Consider the following 24,422-nt stretch of genomic DNA (forward strand, 5'->3'; position numbering starts at 1 on the left):
TGGAAAGAGGCTTGCAGTGTTACCACTTCCAGCTTGGCCGCCATGAAAAAACCGAAGATGACCTGGCACAGATGGAGTCCTTGCTTGGCCTGGACAGTATAATCGAACTGTGCATTAAGAGTGATCACCATATGACGGAGCACTGCCAAGAGTGAAGCTCAGCCTCATGTGGCCCAGTGGTTTCCCTAACCCCAGTTTGCTAACCACTGGCTTTGTCCCCACAGACTGCCCATGCCCAGTCCTCCCTTTCCAAGGCTGAAGAAAAAAAAAGACATAAAAAATGGCAGGTTTATGCCTGTACTGCAGAGAACCAGGACACTTCGCATTGGGCTGTCCTGCCCCAGCAAATACCATGTCTCAGCCCCAACAAAGATGCCTGGGTTGATGTTCTTCCCCTCCCCTGAGTACTTGATATTGATATTTGTCTGCCCGTACTTTGGCAACAGCTAACCAGAACCTGACACATTTCCGACTCTCCCTCTAACTTTGACACCCCACCATATCTGAGGTCCGCCTGGAAGCGCTGGTTGATTTGGGTGCTTCAGTAATTTCATGGACTTGGACTTTGCATGAGCACATGCAATGCCCATCCAGGTGTGAAAGCTCTCCATACTTGGTGGAGTGTATCGAAGGGACACTTCTCTTGTAGGGCCTGGTTACCCACCAGACTGCCCCCTTGGAGGTTACTATCCTCCAGTTTGGGCTCATCCAAGCACCACACTCTCAGATTATCCTCAGCATGCACTGGCTCGCCACCCACAATCCGCATATCCATTGGCGGGCAGATGCAGTACATTTCAGCTCCCTGCATTGTCAGCAATCATGTCTCCCAATACTCAGCCCTGGACCAGAAGATCTCTCTGCCTCGTCAGAAAATCTGAGGCCATTAGTTCACAGGGAATCTCTGTACTCTCCGCATCCCTTCCTGCCACCTCAGTGATACCTGCTGAATAGCAAGAATTTATAAGAAGAATGTGTACACCTGGCCACCCCATCCACTTATGACTGCTCCATTGATCTTTATCTGGAAGTGGAGATCTCTTTTGGTTATACCTACTCTCTTTTTGAAGCTGCCTTCAAAAGAACCTTCAAAATGATTTCATTCATCCATCCATATCTTTGGCTGAGGCACTGATCTTCTTTGTAAAAGAGGAGGATGGATCTCTAATGCCCTGTTTGGAATACAGCAAGCTAAACAAAGTTATCAAACAGAATTGGTAACCCCTGTCCCCTATCAGGGAATTCTTTCAATGACTTAGCTCTTCCATGGTCTTCATAAAGTTAGATCTCCATGGAGTTTATAACCTGGTAAGGGTTAGGAAGATTGACGAGTGGAAGTCCACCTTCCATACCTGGTAGAGACATTTCAAATAGCTAGTTATGCCGTTTGGCCTGTGCAATTCCCTGGCAATCTTCTAGCATTTCATCAATGATATCTTCAGGGACATGCTACACTGTTTTGTATTATCTTACTTAATCATAGAATATCAGGGTTGGAAGGGATCTCAGGAGGTCATCTAGTCCAACCCCCTGCTCAAAGCAGGACCAATCCCCAATTAAATCATCCCAGCCAGGGCTTTGTCAAGCCTGACCTTAAAAACTTCTAAGGAAGGAGATTCTACCACCTCCCTAGGTAATGCATTCCAGTGTTTCACCACCCTCCTGGTGAAAAAGTTTTTCCTAATAGCCAACCTAAACCTCCCCCACTGCAACTTGAGACCATTACTCCTTGTCCTGTCATCTTCTACCACTGAGAATAGTCTAGAACCATCCTCTTTGGAACCACCTCTCAGGTAGTTGAAAGCAGCTATCAAATCCCCCCTCATTCTTCTCTTCTGCAGACTAAACAATCCCAGTTCCCTCAGCCTTTCCTCATAAGTCATGTGTTCCAGACCCCTAATCATTTTTGTTGCCCTTCGCTGGACTCTCTCCAATTTTTCCACATCCTTCTTATAGTGTGGGGCCCAAAACTGGACACAGTACTCCAGATGAGGCCTCACCAGTGTCGAATAGAGGGGAACGATCACATCCCTCGATCTGCTCGCTATGCCCCTACTTATACATCCCAAAATGCCATTGGCCTTCTTGGCAACAAGGGCACACTGTTGACTCATATCCAGCTTCTCGTCCACTGTAACCCCTAGGTCCTTTTCCGCAGAACTGCTGCCTAGCCATTCGGTCCCTAGTCTGTAGCAGTGCATTGGATTCTTCCGTCCTAAGTGCAGGACTCCGCACTTATCCTTGTTGAACCTCATCAGATTTCTTTTGGCCCAATCCTCCAATTTGTCTAGGTCCCTCTGTATCCTATCCCTACCTGCCACCGTATCTACCACTCCTCCTAGTTTAGTATCATCCGCAAATTTGCTGAGAGTGCAATCCACACCATCCTCCAGATCATTTATGAAGATATTGAACAAACCGGCCCCAGGACCGACCCTTGGGGCATTCCACTTGATACCGGCTGCCATCTAGACATGGAGCCATTGATCACTACCTGTTGAGCCCGACAATCTAGCCAACTTTCTACCCACCTTATAGTGCATTCATCCAGCCCATGCTTCTTTAACTTGCTGACAAGAATACTGTGGGAGACCGTGTCAAAAGCTTTGCTAAAGTCAAGAAACAATACATCCACTGCTTTCCCTTCATCCACAGAACCAGTAATCTCATCATAGAAGGCGATTAGATTCGTCAGGCATGACCTTCCCTTGGTGAATCCATGCTGACTGTTCCTGATCACTTTCCTCTCGTGTAAGTGCTTCAGGATTGATTCCTTGAAGACCTGCTCCATGATTTTTCCAGGGACTGAGGTGAGGCTGACTGGCCTGTAGTTCCCAGGATCCTCCTTCTTCCCTTTTTTAAAGATGGGCACTACATTAGCCTTTTTCCAGTCGTCCGGGACTTCCCCCGATCGCCATGAGTTTTCAAAGATAATGGCCAATGGCTCTGCAATCACATCTGCCAACTCCTTTAGCACTCTCGGATGCAACGCATCCGGCCCCATGGACTTATGCACGTCCAGCTTTTCTAAATAGTCCCTAACCACTTCTTTCTCCACAGAGGGCTGGCCACCTACTCCTCATGCTGTGTTGCCCAGCGCAGCAGTCTGGGAGCTGACCTTGTTTGTGAAGACAGAGGCAAAAAAAGCATTGAGTACATTAGCTTTTTCCACATCCTCTGTCACTAGGTTGCCTCCCTCATTCAGTAAGGGGCCCACACTTTCCTTGGCTTTCTTCTTGTTGCCAACATACCTGAAGAAACCCTTCTTGTTACTCTTAACATCTCTTGCTAGCTGCAGCTCCAGGTGCAATTTGGCCCTCCTGATCCGCAAGGTTTTCACTGTTAAGCCAAGCTGGTCGCCTGCCATATTTACTATTCTTTCGACACATCGGGATGGTTTGTCCCTGTAACCTCAATAAGGATTCTTTGAAATACAGCCAGCTCTCCTGGACTCCTTTCCCCCTCATGTTATTTCCCCCAGGGGCTCCTACCCATCAGTTCCCTGAGAGAGTCGAAGTCTGCTTTCCTGAAGTCCAGGGTCCGTATTCTGCTGCTTACCTTTCTTCCCTGTGTCAGGATCCTGAACTCGACCAACTCATGGTCACTGCCTCCCAGATTCCCATCCACTTTTGCTTCCCCTACTAATTCTTCCCGGTTTGTGAGCAGCAGGTCAAGAAAAGCTCTCCCCCTAGTTGGCTCCTCCAGCACTTGCACCAGGAAATTGTCCCCTACATTTTCCAAAAACTTCCTGGATTGTCTGTGCACCACTGTAGTGCTCTCCCAGCAGATATCAGGATGATTAAAGTCGCCCATGAGAACCAGGGCGTGCGATCTAGTAGCTTCTGCGAGTTGCCGGAAGAAAGCCTCGTCTACCTCATCCCCCTGGTCCGGTGGTCTATAGCAGACTCCCACCACTACATCACTCTTGTTGCTCACACTTCTAAACTTAATCCAGAGACACTCAGGTTTTTCTGCAGTTTCATACCGGAGCTCTGAGCAGTCATACTGCTCCCTTACATACAGTGCTACTCCCCCACCTTTTCTGCCCTGCCTGTCCTTCCTGAACAGTTTATAACCATCCATGACAGTACTCCAGTCATGTGAGTTACCCCACCAAGTCTCTGTTATTCCAATCACGTCATAATTCCTTGCCTTCACCAGGACCTCCAGTTCTCCCTGCTTGTTTCCTCATCTTTTCAGAAAATCAGGCCTTTCACAATCATCACGTATGCAACATCCTAGAGGGACTCTGTCAAAATCATCTGTATCCTAAGCCTGAGAAGTGAGAGTTTGACCAAGATACAATTGAATTCCTCAGGTATATCATCTGTCCCAAAGGGATAATCATGGACTAAAGATCATGGACTAAAGAGGTCGTAGGCAACTGGGCCTCACCAAAGGACTTCCATGGGGTACAGCAATTTGTGGGCTTTGCCAGTTTTCACAGGAAATTTATCAAGGGCTTTCCTAGTTTAGTCACCCTATGATTGTCCTGCTAAGTAAGGGAGCCTGGTTCACCTGGTCCCTAGAAGCCCAATCCAACTTCAAGCAACTAAAAGAGAGCTTCACTATGGCACCCATACTGACCCCACAAAACCATTTACAGTAGAGGCCAAAGTGTCAGACTTTGCTCTGGATGCAGTGTTGTCCCAGCCAGCAGATGACTGCACCCCCATGCCTTCTAGTCACATAAGCTAATTCATATGGAGAGAAACTTTGATATATGGGAAAAGGAGCTGATAGCCATAAAGGCAGCCTTTGAGGAACGGCACCGTCTTCTAGAAGGGCCCAGGTTCCCTGTACAAGTCCTCAGAGATCACAAGAACCTGGAATATCTTTGGACAGTCAGGCACCTTAACCAATGAGAGGTCTGCTGGTCCCTCTTGTTTGCCTGGCTCAATTTAATAATTACCTGTCATCCAGTGTCAAAAAACCTGTCCTGCAAGGATGAGTACCTTGACTCTGGCAGGGGAACTCCTTCAACAGTTCTTAAGGTGTCCAATTTTGTTAATGGGACAACAGACAGCAACCTGATGTCTTCCTCTATTCCTTGCAGCCCAATGACCCATTCACAGCTTAGATCCACCGATCACTTGATGATGCCGGTACCCAACCTGTTGCAGAGTTTAGAATACAGGATGATGTCCTCTTCCAGAAAGGCTGTATTCATGTTCTGGGGGGACAGCTTAGGCTTTAAGCCATGAATCACCACTTCTTGGTCACTTTGGCCACTTCAAGACCTGTAACTTGGTGTCAAGGACTTTCTGATGGTTGGGCCTGCACACCTCTGTCAAAAAGTGATAAAACACCCTGCAGTCTTGGTGCCTGAACCAAGAGCCCATGCTTGAAACTGCTTGCTTTTCTCCAACCCCATCATATCCACTGTGGATCACCATGTCCATGGACTTCATAGTGGAGCTGACTTGCTCTCAGGGGTACACAACGATCTTGGTTGTGGTTGATCTTTTCATCAAGATGGCACAAATCATCCCGTTTTGTGCCATCCCTATTGCCCCAGAAATGGCTTGCTTTTTCCTAGAGAGAGTTTTTCATTACCACAGATTGCCAAGAAGACCAGGGACCTCAGTTAATCTCCAGTTTCTGGCAGGAGCGTCTAATGCTCCTGGGCATAGAATCCCTCATCTCATCTATATACCATCTGCACACCAACTAGCAAACAGAATGGGTCAACCAGATCCTTGAACAATACCTTTTCTGCTTTTGAACTATCATCAAGACGACTGGGTTTCCCTTCTTCTCTATGTTGAATCTGTGTATGATAATGCCTCCAACCAACAAAGTCCCTTCTTTCCAATAATGGGTTTCATCTTTGTTTTCACCCAGCTATTCCTGCAAAGTCTCTTGTACCTGCTGCTGCAGATTTAACTTCCCACCTATGTCAAATACACCAAGAATCGAAGGAACACCTGACATCTGCTAAGGAGGCTTAAACCCCATGCCAACCAGGATTGCCAGGCTACTCCCACTCTTGCCATACACTACAAGGTTTGGCTACCCACTTGGAAACTTAGGTCAATGCGCCCATTGGCTAAATTAGACCACCAGTATCTGGGTCCAGTTAAGATTCTGGAACAGGTCAATCCAGTGGCATTCAGGTTACAATTGCCTGAGTCCCTCTGGATCCACACAGAGTTCCATGTCTCCTTCCTCAAGCCTTATATCAAGAATCCATTTCTGCCCTGGTCCACCTCACCACCCCCACCTATCACTGTCCAGGGGCAGGAAAAATATTTGGTTTGACAGATCCTTGACTCCCGACACATCAGAGGGAAACTCCAGGACTTAGTGGACAGGGAGGGTTATGGTCTGGATGAATGATCCTGGGAACAAGTGGAAAATATTCATGCCTTGGGCCCGCTTGCGGGAATTTTACACAACCTTTCCTGACAGTTCTGGCCCTGATGCCCCTGGGAAACGCCCTTCAAGGAGGGGATACTGTCAGGAATAAGGTCCTGCAGCTACCTGCTAGCTTAACCCTCAGGCCATATAATGAACACAGCTGGGCCCCAAGTGAGCTGCCTGATTGGCCAAACTGCCTGATTGGCTGAGGCGATCACCAGACCTACTCTTAAGACCAGTTGCAGGGTGCTGGCTGCTCAAACATTTGCCCACAGCAGCTATAGCGCCTACACTTGCTTATTCCCAGACTTGATCCTGCCCTGTTCCTAGCCTTGCTTCACTCCAGCTAACCCAGCTCTGACCCTCAGCTTTGATTCCTGGCCTGATTCCTGCTCAAGCCACTAGACACTACTCCTGCTCCAGCCAATAGGCAAGACTGCCCACATCCTGGTCCCTAACGGTTCCCAGTCTTTTGTTCATTCTACTAGGTCATTCTGCTTCCTTAGTTTGTTGCATTAGTCTTGTACATCCACTTCAACACGATAAAATATAATCATTTTGCCATTTTCACATGTTTTCCAGTAACATGGAGTATGACTGCCAGTTCCGACGGTGTCATGTGCAGCAACATGCTGTTGAAAACCCTAAACCAGCCCTACTAATAATCTAGGAACTATAGATTTGAAATATTAAGCTTCACAGTGGAGAAAAATAATGGAAATGTGAATCAGAGAGAATATGAGAACACCTGGAAAGGTGTGCATTAATGAAGTGTGCATGCATTCACAGAACAAAGATCACGTCAAACAAATACTATATTGTTTTGAGGAAATGAAATAGCTGATGGGGAAAGGCAAGCAGTAAAAATAATTTTTTTTGGTCTTGAAGAAAAGTTTCTGATAGAGTGCAACATGAAAGAGCCAGTTTAGGAAGAAAAGTTCAGAATGTGAGTGCTTAACATTTTCTTTCCTGATTTGTAACCATATGTAAAACACAGTACGTTAGCGGCTTTTATGAACTAAGAGACTAAAATAAAAGAAAAAGGACCTGATTCTCATTTACACTAAGGCCCATTTATATTGGTCTGGGAGCATAAAGTGGCCCTAAAATGGATGTAAATTGTATTTGTGGTCTTAAACTTCGTGTAAATATAATTTACTCCCACTTTAGGGCCACTTTACACTGTCAGAGCAGTGTAATAGAGCTGTAGTATAAATTAATATTAAGTGCCAACAATTAAGGTATATCCAAAAGGAGACAGTGCAAGGTAGATGGAGGCGGCTATTGGGTTAGAGGAATGATTTTACACACTATAGTGTATCTGTGACTTAGACAATTCATTGCATTTCAGTAAATGCAGAGAAATTTAAGATATGAAACTCAGGAGAAAACCAAAAAAGATTACAACCTCAATGATCACTGAGGATGTGGGGTAGTAGACAATAAGACTGTAGATCCTGTTGCATATGGCTTTACAAAAAATAAAACAGCGGGATCAAACACTATATAAATCAGAGGAAACTGCTTTGGTTTTTATTGAAGAGACTATTGAGGCTAGCTTTGGAATACTGTGCAATGTTCTGGCCATCTTATTATTTAAGAAACAACAACATAAGGGCTCACAACTTAATACTAGTGAAGAGGCAGGCAATACGGAATTTAGATGGGATTCTTCTGAGCAGTTACTTAATATATAGCAAAACAACCAAGTGGAGTGATAGGTGCAACTCTCATAATATTGCTCTTGTAGAGTTTAACAGAAATAAAATAATTATTTGGAACAAAGTTGACTTTGGAATACAGTTCTTAGTGTCAAAAGAGGGAATGACCTAAATGGGCACCACGGTCTCTTTCCGACCTTTATAATACAAGCTACAGTGGGGAGAGCCAGAATGTGCAATGAATTTGCACAGACAGAAGGAATTTTCACCCCAGGCAATGTGCTCTACATAAACTACTATACAGCTCCTTAGAAATAGCACCAATTTCTACAGAGAATTGCACTAAAAAGCCCCCTGAGCCTCAGGTCTTAACCAACCTTTAGCTATTGGGGGTCAGGATGAAACTTATCCTATGGGCAGAATAGCTCATAAATGCCTACTGCACACTTTCTTGGCCTTCCTCTGAAGTTTCTGATACTGGTTACTGTTGGTGACAGGATACCACCTAAACTGATCTCTGGTTTGATCCAGTACGGCAGCTCCTATGTTCCTAAATTACTGCAAACTTCATTTATGGTTTGCGGAGAATGAGAGTTATCTGCTTGATATTAACCTTCTGAAATGTCAGGAATTAAATCAAAGGAGTCTGTAAAGAATGAAACCCACAGGGAACAAAACAATGGCAAAGAGAAGGCTCCTTGAGGAAACAATGGGGGGAATGATGAACTGCAGAATATCCCATCTGGCTCCATCCAAACTAGAATGGTTTACTCTTTCCAAGGCTGGGCCTAGGATCAGAGGGGATCCTAAACCTCACAAATGTTAGGAAAGAAAGGAGTGGTTACCCAGGTTGTGTCAGTGAAAGCTGACAGATGGACTGAGGCACACTGATACATAGCCTGCTGCTGCAGGATTGGCTGCTTTTCCTGCCAGAAAGAGAGCTAGGTGGCCTGAGAGGAATTCATAAAAGATGGCAAGGAAAGCTGAAGGTGTAAGACAGATCCATTTGTGTAGGCCTTTTATTGTTTTTAGCCTTTGCTTTTCTTGCTTTTGTACCTTAAAAGGAATGAAAACATAATGTCTTGTTTTAGGTGCTGTTTCTGTGAACGTACAAACATGCACTATCACATATGCTCCCGAAGAGAAACTCTGACAGGTACAACACCAAGTTGGACCTGTGTCACTAACATGATTGGGAACCAGGGAGATTCCAGACCAGAAATCCAATCTAAGAGTGGTTGGACTGCATTGTTCCTCCCAGAGTGAGGTGCAAGAAGCCAAGCCTGTCACCTAAAGGGTGCACCCCATGAGGAAAAAAGGGGTTTAAGATGCAGTTTTCCCTGTAGGCAGGATACTGTGCCTTTCATTGAACAGCTTTATATAACTGGACAAAGTATTCAGTGGTGAAAGTGAAATCAGTTAGAAATAAAAACAAGAAACGGGTATTGGAAATGATCATCCAAACTTATGAAATATTCTTTCACTGATACTCAGTCCCAAAACTAGGACATAATCACAGAGTTGATTCACAGCTTTAAAGTAAATTCTGCATCTGTAGCTCATCTATTGCTTTGTCACAGGAGCTAGTACAGATGAATTTTGGAGGGAAAGGGAATTGATTTAACTTTTATCACCATTTCAAGTGCAGTCTCCAAGTCCAATGTAGTGTCACATTTATAATGTCCCCAGAATTCTAATGTTATAAGTATATGTATAGGAATAAATCTATATTAGTGATCTTTAGTAAAGAGATGATAACCAAAAGAGACTGACGAGTGTAAATATGACAGTCTACATAAAGCAGAAATGGAATAAGCTTTCATGGTGTACTTTCAACAAATCCATGGGAGGCAGGAAGATATCCTGGCTCCAAATTTCGGAGAACTCACTAATGAAAACTGAGCTTCACAACAAGATGTAGATTTTTAAAACATTTTTAGTGTTTAAAATATTTTTGATCTTTGTTTCCAGGGTGTATTTCTTCCCATTTCAGTCTCTTGCTCATTCTCTTTCCAACCTTCTGCTGAGTGTTGGCAGTGTTGACTGCTGATTCTGAAAGGTATGCATGATAGCAACCATTGCCTCAGCAATTTGTACTGACTTGACTTGTGAAATTTCACTCTATATTCCTTCTGTTGCCTTGCCTAGGACAAACATCCCCATATAGTAAATAAAATCAGAAATCTTGACTTCTAGTACCACTACAGTTGCGAGAGTCCACCTGAAAGTCACATAATACACTTTACTGATTACTTATTATTATTTGAATCACCCCAGGAGCCCGTCACGGACCAGGACTCTATCATGCTTGGCACTGTGCAAACACAGAACAAAAAAGACCCAAAGAGCTTACAATGTAAGCACCGGACAAGAGACAACAGATGGATACAGATAATTGGCACAGGAAAACAAGACAATATTGGTCAGCATGATAGGCAGTGGTCTCAGCACACCAGCAGCCTAATCACTGTCAATTTTTTTGAAGGCAACACTGCAAAGGAGAGTTGGAAGGAGGAATCTAAAAAAAATAATGAAGTGGCTTTGCAGATGTTGACGGGGAGCTCATCCCAAGCATGAGGGGCAGCATGGCAGAAAGCCTGAAAGTGCTTGTTTGAAAATTTAACAAGTAAGTGATAGTGGCTGACATCATGGACTGATTGGAGGCAGGAGTCAACCTTACAATACTAAATAAGAGATGACAGGAAGGGTGGGGAGAGACTGTGAAGGGCCTTGAAAGTGAAGACAAACGGCTTATGTTTGATACAACAGAGAAGAGGGAGTCAGTGAAGGGATTTAAAGAGAAGGGTGAGATGGTCACAATGATGGGATAGGAAAACGATCTTTGCAGCAGCATTCTGAATGGCGATGAGTGCTACAAGATAGCATCTGTCAAGTCCAAAAAACAGAATGTTGCAGTAACTGAGACACAAGATGATGAGAGCCTGGATGAGAGCTTAAGCTCTGTGGATGGATAGGAAAGGCTGTATCTTACAAATGTTATACCAAAAACATCTGAAAGACTTATGCCTTGTCTACACTAAAGGGAAAAGTCGATCTAAGCTATGCAATCTGAGCTATGTGAATAGCAAGTCTTAGAGCCTGGGGATCACGGCATGCCCTGGTGACAAATTGGGGGGGGGGGGGGAGAAAAACGGGGAGGGGAGGAACCCACCGTAACTGAAATTTATAAGTGAACTAACTATGCTATCCTAACCAACTAGAACTATCTACAGCAAAAACCAAAAGTACTGCTAAGCCACTTGCCGAAGCAGAGCAAGGGGAAGTTCCAGCTATCGTCACTGGCGGTAAGAAGGAATTGAGGGCCCTTTATTGGGTGCCATGAAGGCACAACTCCAGGAGGTGCCCAGGCCGACCCCACGGATGCTGCTAGGTGAAAAATGTTCCAGCTACTGTGCATATGCGCGCGCACACACCTGATTCAGAATTGATATGAACAGGTACTCAAAGAAGAACCGTTTCTTCTTCAAGGAGTGTCCCTATGGATGCTCCACATTAGGTGGCTACCAAGCAGTTCACTCTAAGGTGGGTGTGGTGCGGGGTGCTTCAGAGTTGATTCCAGTACCAAAGAAAGCACAGCCGAGCTGAACACTCAGAAGCAAAGTCATGACTTATTGAGTAGTGTTCAGCGAATGTATGTATAGATGCCCTTACATATTTCAATAATGGGCACATTTTTGAGGAATGCTGTAAAGGTGGAAATGGACCTTGTAGAGTAAATACATATGTTCAAAGGTATTTGAATATTACAAGACTCGTAGCAAGAATTAATGCAGAAGGATATCATCTTGGAAAGACTTTGATTAGAGATTACAGACACTTTTAATCTACCAGAAAGCAAGACAAACAATTTCAGGGTCTTTCTATCCAGATAGAAGGCCAGGGCTCTTCTGACGTCAAGGGTGTACAACTATGCTTCTTGATTATCGAGGGGAGGCGTAGGGTGGAAGAATGGCAGGTGAAAGAATGGGTTGGTTAGTATGGAACTGGAAAAAATTTTAGGTATAAACATTTTGGATGGGGTCGCAGCATGACCTTGTCCTTAAAAAATACTGTGAAAGGGGGGCATGCCATAAGGGCCCCCACTTAGCCATCACTTGGAGATCAGGAATGTCGTTTTCACTGACAAATGGAGCAGTGACCACGTAGTCATCTGTTCAAATGGGGGTTCTTGTGAGGCATTTAGATATTAGATTAAGGTGCCAAAGAGCAGTAGGGTGCTTGACTGGCAGATCAAGGCTCCTCAGGGAACTCGGAACTCTCTCTGTCATTGGGTGGGCAAAAATGGAATAACCCTCTATTGGAGAGTCGAAAGCCCTGATGGCTGCTAGATGGTCTCTGACCGAGTTCAGTGAGAGTACAGAACTTTTTAGTGTTAGGATATAGTCCAGTATATCTGGCAGTGATGAGGTCATCGATGGAATATATCTGAGGTCACACCAAAAGAGAAATCTTGTCCATTTTTGAGAGCATGTGCAGCAAACAGACACTTTCCACCTGTGTAATAGTATGTATATATATTTTTTTTTACACTTCCTCTGATCAGGTGGGTCTCTAATCCCATGAACCATCGACCAACCATGCTTTGAGACAAAACACTGTGAAACTGGAGTGAAGGATCTTCCTGCCTTACTGGGAAAGGAGATGAGGAGCGGCATGAAGAGTGATCGGGGAACAAACGGCCAATTATATTAAGTAAGGAATACATGTCAGTCTGGGCCAGGTCAGAACTATTAAGATGACTCTGACTTTGTCTCTTTTTATTTTGAGGAGAACATTGGCTATTAGAGGAGTCTGTAGGAATACATACAGGAGATCCGACAATCCAATGAAGGTGAATAACATCCCTCAAGGATCAGTGACCCAGTCTGCCTCTCAAGCAAAACTGGGTACATTTCTTGCTTAACTCTGTGGCAAACAAATCTGAGGAGTGCTGCATTGATGGAATATGTGGTGTAATAAGCTGGGGTCTATTTCACACTCATGGTCTTGGAAAAAGTGCCTGCTAAGTGCATCCACAGTCACATTTTGAACCTCCAGGAGATAGGCTGCTGTGATGATGACCTGGATGCGTATGCACCAATTTCAAAGCTTGACATCCTTTGCGCAGACAGGGCGAGGGTTCTTGCTCCTCCTTGCCAATTAATATAAAACATGCATAATATGTTGTCTATCATGATCTTTATGTGTTTGCCCCTGATTAGAGGTAAAAATTGGAGACTCGTACCTGACTGCTCTGAATTCTAGGAGGTTGATGTGCAGCGTGGTCTCTTGCAACATCCATTTGCCCAGGGATTTGCAAGCATCTAGGTGTACTCCCCACCCTAGTAGAGAGGCATCTGTCATTATGATGACCACTGGGAGAGGATGTGCAAATGGGACTCCTGTGCACACCTTGTGATAATCTTTCCAGCAGTCGAGGGATTGTTTTACTCAGGTGGGTATGGAAAGAAGCACATTTTAACTGTTTGTTTGGTGAATAAACAGCCTGAGCCTAAAAGCAGTTCTTGACTGGAGTTTGGGAACTGAGTTGCATTGTACTGGCTATGTTGGAAATGGCCACAAACCTGTGCAGAGGAAAATAGGCTCTTCCTGTTAATGAACTGCGATGAGCCCCTAAGAATTCTAAGTTTTGCACAGGGGTCAAAGTGGACTTTTGAATGTTGAACTGTAGGGCCTATTTGAGGAAGAGATCTATGGCTTTGGAAGTTGTCTGTGATGTTCAGGTAAGGGAATACTAAAATACATTTCCTGCAGTGCTGTGCTGCTACTACTGATATGACTTTCGAAAAGACCCTTGGGGCAGATGACAGGCCAAAGCGAAGCACCCGGTACTGAAAGTGGTCCTGACTGACAGTGAAACATAGGAATCGTTTGTGGGATGGATGGATGGATCACTATGTGGAAATATGCATCCCAAAGGTCGAGGGCTGAGAACCAATCCCCTTGCTCTAGTGATGGAATTAGTAGCCTCAAATCTAGGATGAGTCTCCAACTGCCATTCTTTGCTGGTACCAGAAAATACCCAGAATAAAATCACTTTCATCTGTGTTGCATGGGAACTGGTTTTATAGCCCCCAAGCATAGGACAGAATCTATTTCTTGATGAAGCAAGCTCTTGTGAGAACGGTCCCTGAAGAGCGATGGGATAGGGGGTTTGTTGGTGGAAGCTTAGAAAGTGGATGGTGTACTCTGTGGAAATAATCTCCAAAACCCACTTCTCTGTATGACTAACTCCCCAGCCCACCTGAAGCAAATGGAGGAAGGCAGGTGAATTGGTGCAGCTGGTAAGGAGAAGGAGAAGGATGGTAATTCAGGCCGTCAACTAGCCTGTCAAAATTGCTGCTTGAAGGTGGAAAGAGAGAGGTGGAAGGCTGAGAGGTGGATGGTTTCCTTTTCTTGAATCGATGTCTCTTCTGATGCGGTTCATATGACATCTGGAAGGTCAGGCATAAAGCAAGATGGGATCTCCAAGCCATCTGGGACTTGCTGAGCTTTCTCTTGTGGGCAGGTGTATAGATACCAAGAGAATGTCAGGTAGCCCTAGAGTCCTTTAACATTCACAGAGTTTCAACCGTGCTGTCCACAAACAATGCAGACCTATCAAAAGGGAGGTCCTCCACCATATTAGAATCACAGAATCATAGAACTGGAATGGACCTTGAGAGGTCATCTAGTCCAGTCCCCTGCACTCGAGGCAGGATTAAGTCTTATCTAGACCAACCCTGACAGGTGTTTGTCCAACCTGCTCTTAAAAATCCCCAGTGATGGAGATTCCACCACCTCCCTAGGCAATTTGTTCCAGTTCTTAACCGCTCTGAGAGTTAGGAAGTTTTTCCTAATGTCCAACCTAAACCGCTCTTGCTGCAATTTAAGCCCATTGCTTCTTGTCCTATCCTCTGAGGTTAAGAACAACAATTTTTCTCCCTCCTCCTTGTAACAACCTTTTACGTACTTGAAAACTGTTATCACGTCCCCTCTCAGTCTTCTCTTCTCCAGACTAAACAAACCCAATTTTTTTCAATCTTCCCTCATAGGTCATGTTTTCTAGATCTTTAATCATTTGTGTTGCTCTTCTCTGGACTTTCTCCAATTTGTCCACATCTTTCCTGAAATGTGGTGCCTAGAACTGGACACAATACTCCAGTTGAGGCCTAATCAGCATGGAATAGAGCGGAAGAATTACTTCTTGTGTCTTGCTTACAATACTCCTGCTAATACATCCCAGAATGATATTTGCTTTTTTTTTTTTTTTTTTTTTGCGCAACAGCATTACACTGTTGATTCATATTTAGCTTGTGATCCACTATGACCCCCAGATCCCTTTTAGCAGTACTTTAGCTGATGGCTAGACATCCATGAGCAGATGTTAGAGAGATGGACTGAGATTTTAATTTGGATAGAAGAAGACAGCATAAACAACAAGCACGAGAGGTGCTACAGACCAATCACAACATCGCTAACATGGTAGGAAATCGCTTTTCATGCTTGAAATACAAGCCATGCCAAGAAGCAGAGCCACAGAGTTTTCATCCAGTTCCACAAAGGCCTTATGAAAAGGTAGGCACTGACTTATTTACCTCGCACTCAAAGGATCATTTAATAGTCACAGATTATTATTCTCTGTATTCAGAAATTTGCACACTGCACAGTACTAACAGTAAGTAAGTGACAGCCAGTGTGAAGGGTATCTTGTCCATACATGGAATTCCAGATGAAGTCTTTACTGATAATGGGCCACAATTTTCTAGTGCAGATTTTAGGCAACTTGCAATACATTGTGATTTTCATCACAGAACATCAAGTCCAAATTACCCCCCAATCAAATGGATTTGTGGAAAGGTCTATATGGACAGTAAAGAGCCTTATGAAAAAGACTTTTGACAGCGGGGGTGATTTGTAGAAAGCTTTACTGGTTTACCAAAGTGCACCCCTGGAGAATGACTTTTCTCCAGTACAGCTGTTAATGGGAAGAAGGACCAAATCTAATTTACCAATTACTGATAACTTGCTGAAATCTCAGAACAATGAAACTATAAGGAACATGAAAGAAAATCAGAAGTGGAAGCAGAAATATTATTTTGACAAAAGTACCCGTGATCTCCCAGATGATAGAGTGTGCCTGAGGAATCACACATGGAATATTTGGGGCCAAATGGGTACCATTAAAGAACAGCTGTATCCAAGGTCATATGTAGTCCAGACAGAACAGGGGACACATTTCGATGTAATATAAGGGATCGGTGAGTAATCCTAGAAAGTTCCAACACACTGATAGTACATGTGGACTCTGGTATTTCCCATCTGACTGATCCTTTATTATCAACACACAAAGGAGAAACTGTCAAGGAACAAGAGAACAACTCAGATTCTAATGAAAGAGTGATACTGAGAAGATCAGAGTGGAGATTAAGCATCCTGAAAGACTCATAGAGACTTGCTAACCTGCCTGGAGAAGTGGTATTTGAGGAAAGTGAGTGGTAAAGACACTCCAGAGTGATGTACTGGTAACCTCTCCTCTCTAGGTAGTTGACAAATTGGGTTTATGGAAATGCACGACATGGGTAGAGAATTTAATGCATGTGTTATTAGATAATTGTTAGCTCTTTTTATATATGTATATAAGAGTTAATTTGTTTTTCTTTAAGATGAAAGATGTAGAGATATGTTTGTAGAAGACTATAATTTAGAGACGTTCCCTCATAAGTGACAATATTATGAACATAGGAATTTGGACATGTGCTCTGGAGGCAGGGATTGAGAACACCACATGGCTGTGTGCAGCAGTTTATCAGAGACACTCTCCAGTTTGTTTTATTAAAGTTTTATTTCTTTCTCATTCACTGGTTTGTTACTTAATGAACGCCACATTGTTAGTGCTGAAGACAGCTGACAGGCCAAGGACGATGAGGATGGGGTACTGATTCTGACACTTGTCTAGAAAAAGATAATTCGACACTTTGGTGAGAGCGGTTTCAGTGGAATGCAATAGGCAGAAGCCAGACTGGAGAGAATCAAGGATGGAATTGAAAAGGAACTCCAGACAGTGATTGTAGACAACACATTCAATGAGCTTAGAGATGAAAGGGGAAAGGTAGTTGGAGATAGATGTGGGGTCAAGGTTGGTTATTTTTTAAGATGGGAGAGACTAAAACATGCTTGGAAAGAACCAGACAAAAGGGAGAGGTTAAGGAGAAGATTAAGGGAGAGGATGAGAGTGGGCACGAGAGTGATCAAGAAATGTGTGGGATGGATTCACAGGGCAAATAGAGGGGTAGGAGCTAGAGAGCAGATAAACTTCTGCATCCGTGACAGTGGAGGAGGAGAGTTGTCCTGGGGAAGGGAAGGGAAGGGAAACTGAGGGGAGGGGGAAGGTCACATTGTATTTGCTCTTGAGAGAAATCAGCAAGATCCTGTGCTGAGAGAGAAATGGAGGCAGGAGGAGCGGAGGGTTTGAGGAGTGAGTCAAAGGTGGCAGAAAGGCAGCTGAGATTGTGGGTGTGAGATTCACTTAAATTGAAGTTGTTTACCTAGGAAGATGGCAGAACTGAAGGAGGAGAGAACTAATTTGCAAGGGAGGAAGTCAGCCCAGTCACAGGATTTCCACCAGAGATGCTCTGCAGTGTGAGCACAGGAAGCAGATGTTGGGGGTGGGCTGGGGGTTGACAGAGGAGACCTTGTGATGGCAGAAAGGGGCAAAACAGTCCAGGGTGGAGGAGAGTGAAGCATGGAGAGAATCAAAAACCCCATCACAGGAAGAAAGGGAAGAGAGGGCTGAGAGCAGATGAGAAGTTATCCACACTGATAGCCTGGAAGTCACAGAAAGACTGAGTGACAGGATGTGGGGAGTAGGGGGACTGATGGGTGATGCTGAAAGAGATCAGACAATGATCGGAGAAGGGGAACTCAGCAACAGGAGATCAGAAAGAGAGCGGTGCTTGGGCAAGAACAAGTAAAACGAATGGCCATTTTCATGAGTGGGACAATTGAACCGGGGCTGCAGGTCAAATGAGGGCTTGAGGGTGTGGAAACGTGTAGCTAAGGGATCAGCAGGATTGTCAACATGGAAGCTGAAGTCATCAATGTGGAGTGTGGGAGACTGAGAGGAAAGAAAGCGAGAGAGAGCAAGGAGTTGAAATCAGAGAGCATGGCTGATGGGGAGGAGTTCGATGGACGGTAGATGACAGTAACATGGACGGGGACAGGAGAATAGTGTCGGATGCAGTGTTGCTCAAAAAAGGTGAAAGGGTGGGAAGAGGAGGTGTTGGAAGTGGCATGAATGGAAGAGAAGACCAACACCTTCACCATAGTCTGATCCAGGGAGTGTAAAAATCCTCTGTAAGAGAGGGCAGAGGCAGTGTCTGAATTATAGCTGTATTACAATAATGCTGAAAGGGCCATGAACACAAACCACACATTGTGTGGCTCTGCAAACACATAGGAAAACATGGTTCCTGCCCCAAACAGCTTACAATCTAAGACTCTGCTAAGACATACACATGTACTCACTTAACTTTACACATTTTGAGTGGCACCCCAAAGATAATTGTAGAAATAGGGTCTGATTTGAGACAATATGTAATCAGAGTCTCAAACTAGTGGGGAGGAGCAGGGTAACAACAGAAAGATCACACAGTTACATACTGCAGGGTAACTAGTGCACAACTTGATGTTTCTAAATATTCTGAATTAAAAATAAATAAATAAATAAAATCAGCTATCCTGATTACCACACAACATAGTCATTGCTGACTGATTGCTTGGCTCACTGATTTATAAGTAGAATAATCCTATTTATACATGATCCTCTTCTGGAAAATGAGACTTTTTATTATTATTTACAGGGCATCTTAATATTGTGTGATAAAAAAACAAGCAATCAGAGTCTACATTGCTTCCCCAGTGCATTTATAATTGTGTGATCATTCCTAAAAATAAACATTTGTATGCTAAGTATTACTCCTAACTTACAGCAATGTTCAACAATGCCATGATGAAGGCCAGACAAACATTTTGGGCTGGTCTACACTACAAAATTAGGTCGGCTTAACTTCATCACTCAGGGCTGTGAAAAAATTCACGCCCTGTTGTGATGTAATTAAGATGACCTAAGCCCCAGTGTAGATACTGCTAGGTCGACGGAAGAATTCTTCTGTCAACCTAGCTACCGCCTCTCAGAGTGCTACAGTGGTTTTTACATTTGGCTGTAAAGAAACCTGTACAGTCTGGAAAGATAATGACAAAGTGACCAAAATACTCTTCATTACTAGATTGCTAGAGCAGCAATAAACATAAGTACATTTTAGGCAGCATTAGCACTTTACTATGGAAATAGAACGAAATCTGTATATTCAGCAAGAATATAATAGTTTTTCCTCTCTTAAAAACTGTCCCATACCTCGTTAGCTGTGTTGTGAGTTCCAACTATTCTGATGAAGGATGCAGGTTGTCTGTCAAAAGTTATTGCTTGCCAAGACCTACAAAAGAAAGCAGAGGGACATACTGTATTAGGCAGAGTCACCATAGGTTGCAGTGAAATACAGAAAGAATCCATTGAAGTGACAAAACTGGCTGGCATTTAATGGGACCAGAAGGGGGACACACTTTTCATAGCCTGAATTTCCAGCAGTCTTGGTTCAGTTTAGATTTTTTAAGTGCCTTGATTCTACTTAGGTGTACTCCACACACAATTCAGTGCAAAAATTCATACAGAGAAGTTAAGCTCTAACTATTGTTAAAGACCTTTAAGAAAAACTGTAATAGAAAAAAATATTGGTCAGAATTCTAAAGCTCCTTTGAATTAATTTCTGACAGTATCAATAATAGAAATATACAGGAGGAAATGGATGTTTGCATTAACTACCTGTAGAGACCAAAGGAATCACCAGGGCTGGATTAAGGCAAATCGGAGCTGTAGGCACATGATGACATGAGCTCCCCACCTCCTGCATGGCTCCATCCCGTGGCCTCACCCCCAGTGCTGTGGCCTCATTCCCCACTTCAAATGGCAGTGGTGCCACCCTCCCTTTCTAAAGGCAGCGATATGGGGTCCCCTTCATTGAGCCAAGAGTGACAGGAGCAACTCCTCCCGCTGGGAACAGCAGGCCCCCACCTTTATCCTCTCAGAGGGGCAGGAGCTGGGGTGTAAACGTTGGGTAGGTGGGGAAAGACTGAGTTCACTGTACTCTTCTCCTGCCACACAAACACTCCTCTGTTTTGGAGGGTAGGGAAGAAACTGAGATGCATAGGCTCTCTGCAACCATAAGGGCTAGAAACATTCTTCTGAAGTGATCACATGATTCAAGGTGCTGGGGCCCTAATATTGGTCTTTAGTACCTATGCCTTTATCTGGCCCTGGGAACCACCCAAGTCTTTCAGGGTATGTCTCCACTGCAATTAGACACCTGTGGATGGTCTGTGCCAGCAGACACAAGCAGGCAGGGCTAAGGCTAAAGGGCTGTTTAATTGCAGTGTAGGTGTTCAGGCTGAAGCCCAAGCTCTGGGACCCTCCCACCTCGCAGGATTCTAGAGCCTAGGCACCAGCCTGAGCCCGAATGTCTACACCACAGTTAAACAGCCTCTTCACCCAAGTCAGCCCCAGGTTTTTAATTGCAGTGTATATACACTCTTAGTTACTCTTTGCTTGGTTGTTGAAAGTTTCAGTCATTTGTCTGTGCATTTTTAGTGCATCCATGACCATAGTACCTTGGTCCCATAAATCCTTGATTAGTATAATGATTATTGCAGTTTACACAGCATATTTCTAATCAGTATGTTGGCACCCACAACCGTAAAAATCACACAGTATTTTTATCTAAAAGATTTGCAGTCCATAATTAGATTTCTTCCTTCCACATCAGATAGTTGCAGACACATGTTTTTCAGTGATTATTGCTAATTACAAATGAAAGATCAAAAATTATTTATATTTAGATTTATGTCAGTTCATTGTTCTTTGGACCCTTTACTGAATCCTTACTCTATAAAGCAATTTTATAGAAAGAAAAAGACCACTTATTCAACATGTTAACTTAGTACTTATTCTTCATTATAACAAAGTGAAATATATCAGTTATTAAGAAAGGCAAGAGGTAGAAAATCATAGGGTATATCTAAACTGCAGTTGGGAAGTGTGACTGAAGCACACTCACACATACCGATGCTACTCTCATCTCACTTTTAGGGATCCCACTCATTACAAAATCTGAGATAGATACAGTTGCCTTAGTATTATGTCAACGGTTTTATATGCAGCAAATTGTGTAAATTGGAACTTTAGTCAATTTATATTTTGTCCTCACTCTTAATCCTGTACTCCAGATGGTTTACTTACAACAATTAATAAAGAAACAATTGCATGCAATAGGACAAATTAGCTCCCATAAGGAAAGAAACTTTGTTTCAATTTTTATGATATACTGTAAAATCATCCCTGCATTGTGATTTTTAAAAAGAAAATTGCTTCCTCAACTTACTGCCTTGGAGTCTGACTTTTATGTCATAATCCTTTTCTTGAACAGGAATATTTGATTTGCAAACAGTGTGGGGGTCATAATGTTGTGTAGCAGACTTTGCATGGGATTGTGAAATCTCTACCTCCTAATAAAATAGAGCAGCATTACCCCAATAAACAAGACGCAAAACACTCTGATTCCCACCATTCCCTCAAGCTCACATAACATGCTAAAAGTGAAAGAGGAGGAACAGAAAAGAATAATACAATCTGAAGATCTCAGTTTAAGAGCAATCTTCCATTATACTGGATTTTAGAGAGACAAGGTGAGTGAGGTAATATCTTTTATTGGACCAACTTCTGTTGGTGAAAGAAATTTTCGAGCTACACAGAGCTCTTCTTCAGCTCAGCAACACTGCAAACATCATACTGGATTAACACTTAATTGCATTCAAATTTATTTTCAATAATACAACCTGAATGCTAGATACAAAATTAACCTTAATTAAAACTATCGTTACAAAGGGATTTGAATGATAAAAAAGTAATTAATACAATTTGATGAACTTCCCGAAGAGAAAAAAAATCAGACATTTTCCTGAATTTATTCAGAATAACTTCAAATGTTATTCACAGAAGAAACAAAATAGCAACAGAAAAAGTGACAGGCACATCAGAGCCAGTCTGTTATAACAGCTTTGCTGCTCAGATGGCCATTTGACTTGAACTAGAGTTTTATCCTGATAGTAAACTTTCGATCTCTTCTTCACAAAGATGGTATTACTGTGTCTAGGTTTTACTAGTTTTATTATCATGAGGTTGTATTAATTTAAAGGAGACTATCAATCTCAGTCTGTTCCAACTTACACTAGTTTTACTGCATTGACTTCAGTGGAGTTATTTATGATTTACATAAGTGAGATATGAATCTGTCACCTCCCCCCCTCCCGAGGTACAACATCTATCTGCACTCATGGCCTGCACATAATGTATTGTTTATTTGTATTCCTTATGGGGTTTGGGTCCCTCCTATTGTAGAGATCTGGCTATCTCTTCATGCTCTAAATCTAAATGAGGGAAGCGGCGCAGGACGTGCTGGCCGCCCTTCCTACAGCCCCCATTGGCCTGGAGCGACGAACCGCGGCCAGTGGGAGCCGCGATCGGCCAAACCTGCGGACGCTGCAGGTAAACAAACTGGCTCGGCTCACCAGGGGCTTTCCCTGAACAAGCGGCGTCCCAAGTTTGGGAAACACTGCACTAAATGAACATTAAATCAGATAGGACTCTTTCACTGACTATCCCTATCTTTGTACGTCTATGGGAGTGCAAGTATGTTCTCAGTGGGGTATCCTTGCTTCTTGAGTTTGTTTCCCTTATTAGTCTGACAGAGCCTGAGTCAATTAACGTTCAGGGCCTATTGCAAGTCCTACGTATTCACTTATGCTTTTGTATGAGGTGCAAACTGCCAAAGTTGAGTTTCTGTTTTATTTTGGAGAGTTGTGGCACTCTTACTAGTAATAACCCATCACTTCAGTTTGCATTAATGTATGTGCTTGCACATATAGGTATATGCAATTCATGTACTGAAAAATAAATATTTCTTTTTACAGACTGAACACTAAGAGAAGAAAAAGTGATCTGGAAAGGCTAAATCTGCCTCTCTCCACAGTGATCTGGAAAATATTCTAAAATTATGCTACATGAAGGTGTTTAAATTGCTAGGAAAAGTTATTAGGAAGGGGCTATGTCTTTGTGGCTTCCCAAGTTAGGAAACTTGTAGTTCTGGGACCAGGAAAAAGTTAGTTCACGAATCCTAGTATACAATGTAAGTAGAAATATATCTATTTATAGCAATTCTGAGCACAGGTCAGATAATAGTGCCATCCTTCAATACAGATTCCCCCCAAAATGGGAATAAGTAACACAGACTGTCATCTCTCAGATGAAGTGGAGACAATGGGGCAGACGCATCCACCCAGTCATGCAGCAGTGGGATGTGACTGATATTAAAAGGCATTGAACAAGTGGTAGAAGTCCACTGAAGATCCTTTCAGTGACATTTTATGCAATTGCTTCCTGCAGATACCTCACAACCACTGCCATCACTGGCAGGTAGGAGAATCCTTATTGGCTGCCACAATGCTGTGATTGGAAAAGTACCACAATCACTTCTTTAATTATATTGAATGATGATGTAACAAATCTGAAGATTTTCTTGAGGATTTGAGATTTGAGGGGAGACAGGGTTTTTAACTTTTTATTAAAGTTGGTCCAGAGCATCTTTACTATTTTTTGGAACATACAACACCTATTTCCATGCTGGTTCTACACTTATTTACAAAATTAGAGAATAAATTTCATAGTTATCAAACAACCTCCCAGTATCCACCACCATTTTTCCCCTAACCTACTGACAGACTCTAACACTGTGTGGCTAATTATAACTGGGAGGGCTGGGATAAGGATTCCTCCAAGGTAAGTTACTAATACAGTACAATCACTCAGCAAGATTCAGTTCCAGAACTGATACAAGAATCTGCTGAGCACGTCACCGTGGTGTGTTTCCTCTTTCCTCCTTGTTTTTTAAACTTTATGAAAGTGTTGATCTTTTTTTACCCTCGCACAGTGTCTGACTGGTTGATTCATTTTAGATTTTCTGCTCAAGCTGAGGCAGTCCTGATCATCACTTTAACAGTAGACATAATCATTACCTCCAGCTGAGGTCTACAGCTTGAAGAAAAGACTAGGGACCAGCAACATACACTGACTTACACTAGGGTCCTCAAGCTGAAAGGCAGCACTGCAAGTTGCTTAGCCTGCGGAATTCCCCTGGTACCATTTTTAAAAAGCTTCATTTTTAAAAAGAAATTAGCCTTGTTACAGCCCTAAGGTGTTTTATTTAATACTCTACATCTCACCTCAGCCACACA

The 24,422-nt window shown here is 43.2% G+C and overlaps 1 protein-coding gene across 5 annotated transcripts in view; it reads right to left on the bottom strand.

The window, feature by feature from the left end:
- Positions 1 to 24,422, bottom strand: part of BTBD9 (BTB domain containing 9) — a 298,672-nt gene that overhangs the window by 16,343 nt on the left and 257,907 nt on the right. For all 5 annotated transcript variants that reach the window (XM_037895534.2, XM_007071677.4, XM_043543500.1 and 2 more), the window contains one exon: positions 19,438 to 19,516. In XM_037895534.2, the coding sequence (XP_037751462.1) occupies positions 19,438 to 19,516 (79 nt within the window). Of the gene's footprint in view, positions 1 to 19,437; positions 19,517 to 24,422 lie in introns of those variants that run through there.

This window comes from Chelonia mydas, chromosome 3 (assembly GCF_015237465.2).
Source record: "Chelonia mydas isolate rCheMyd1 chromosome 3, rCheMyd1.pri.v2, whole genome shotgun sequence".
NCBI lineage: Eukaryota > Metazoa > Chordata > Testudines > Cheloniidae > Chelonia > Chelonia mydas.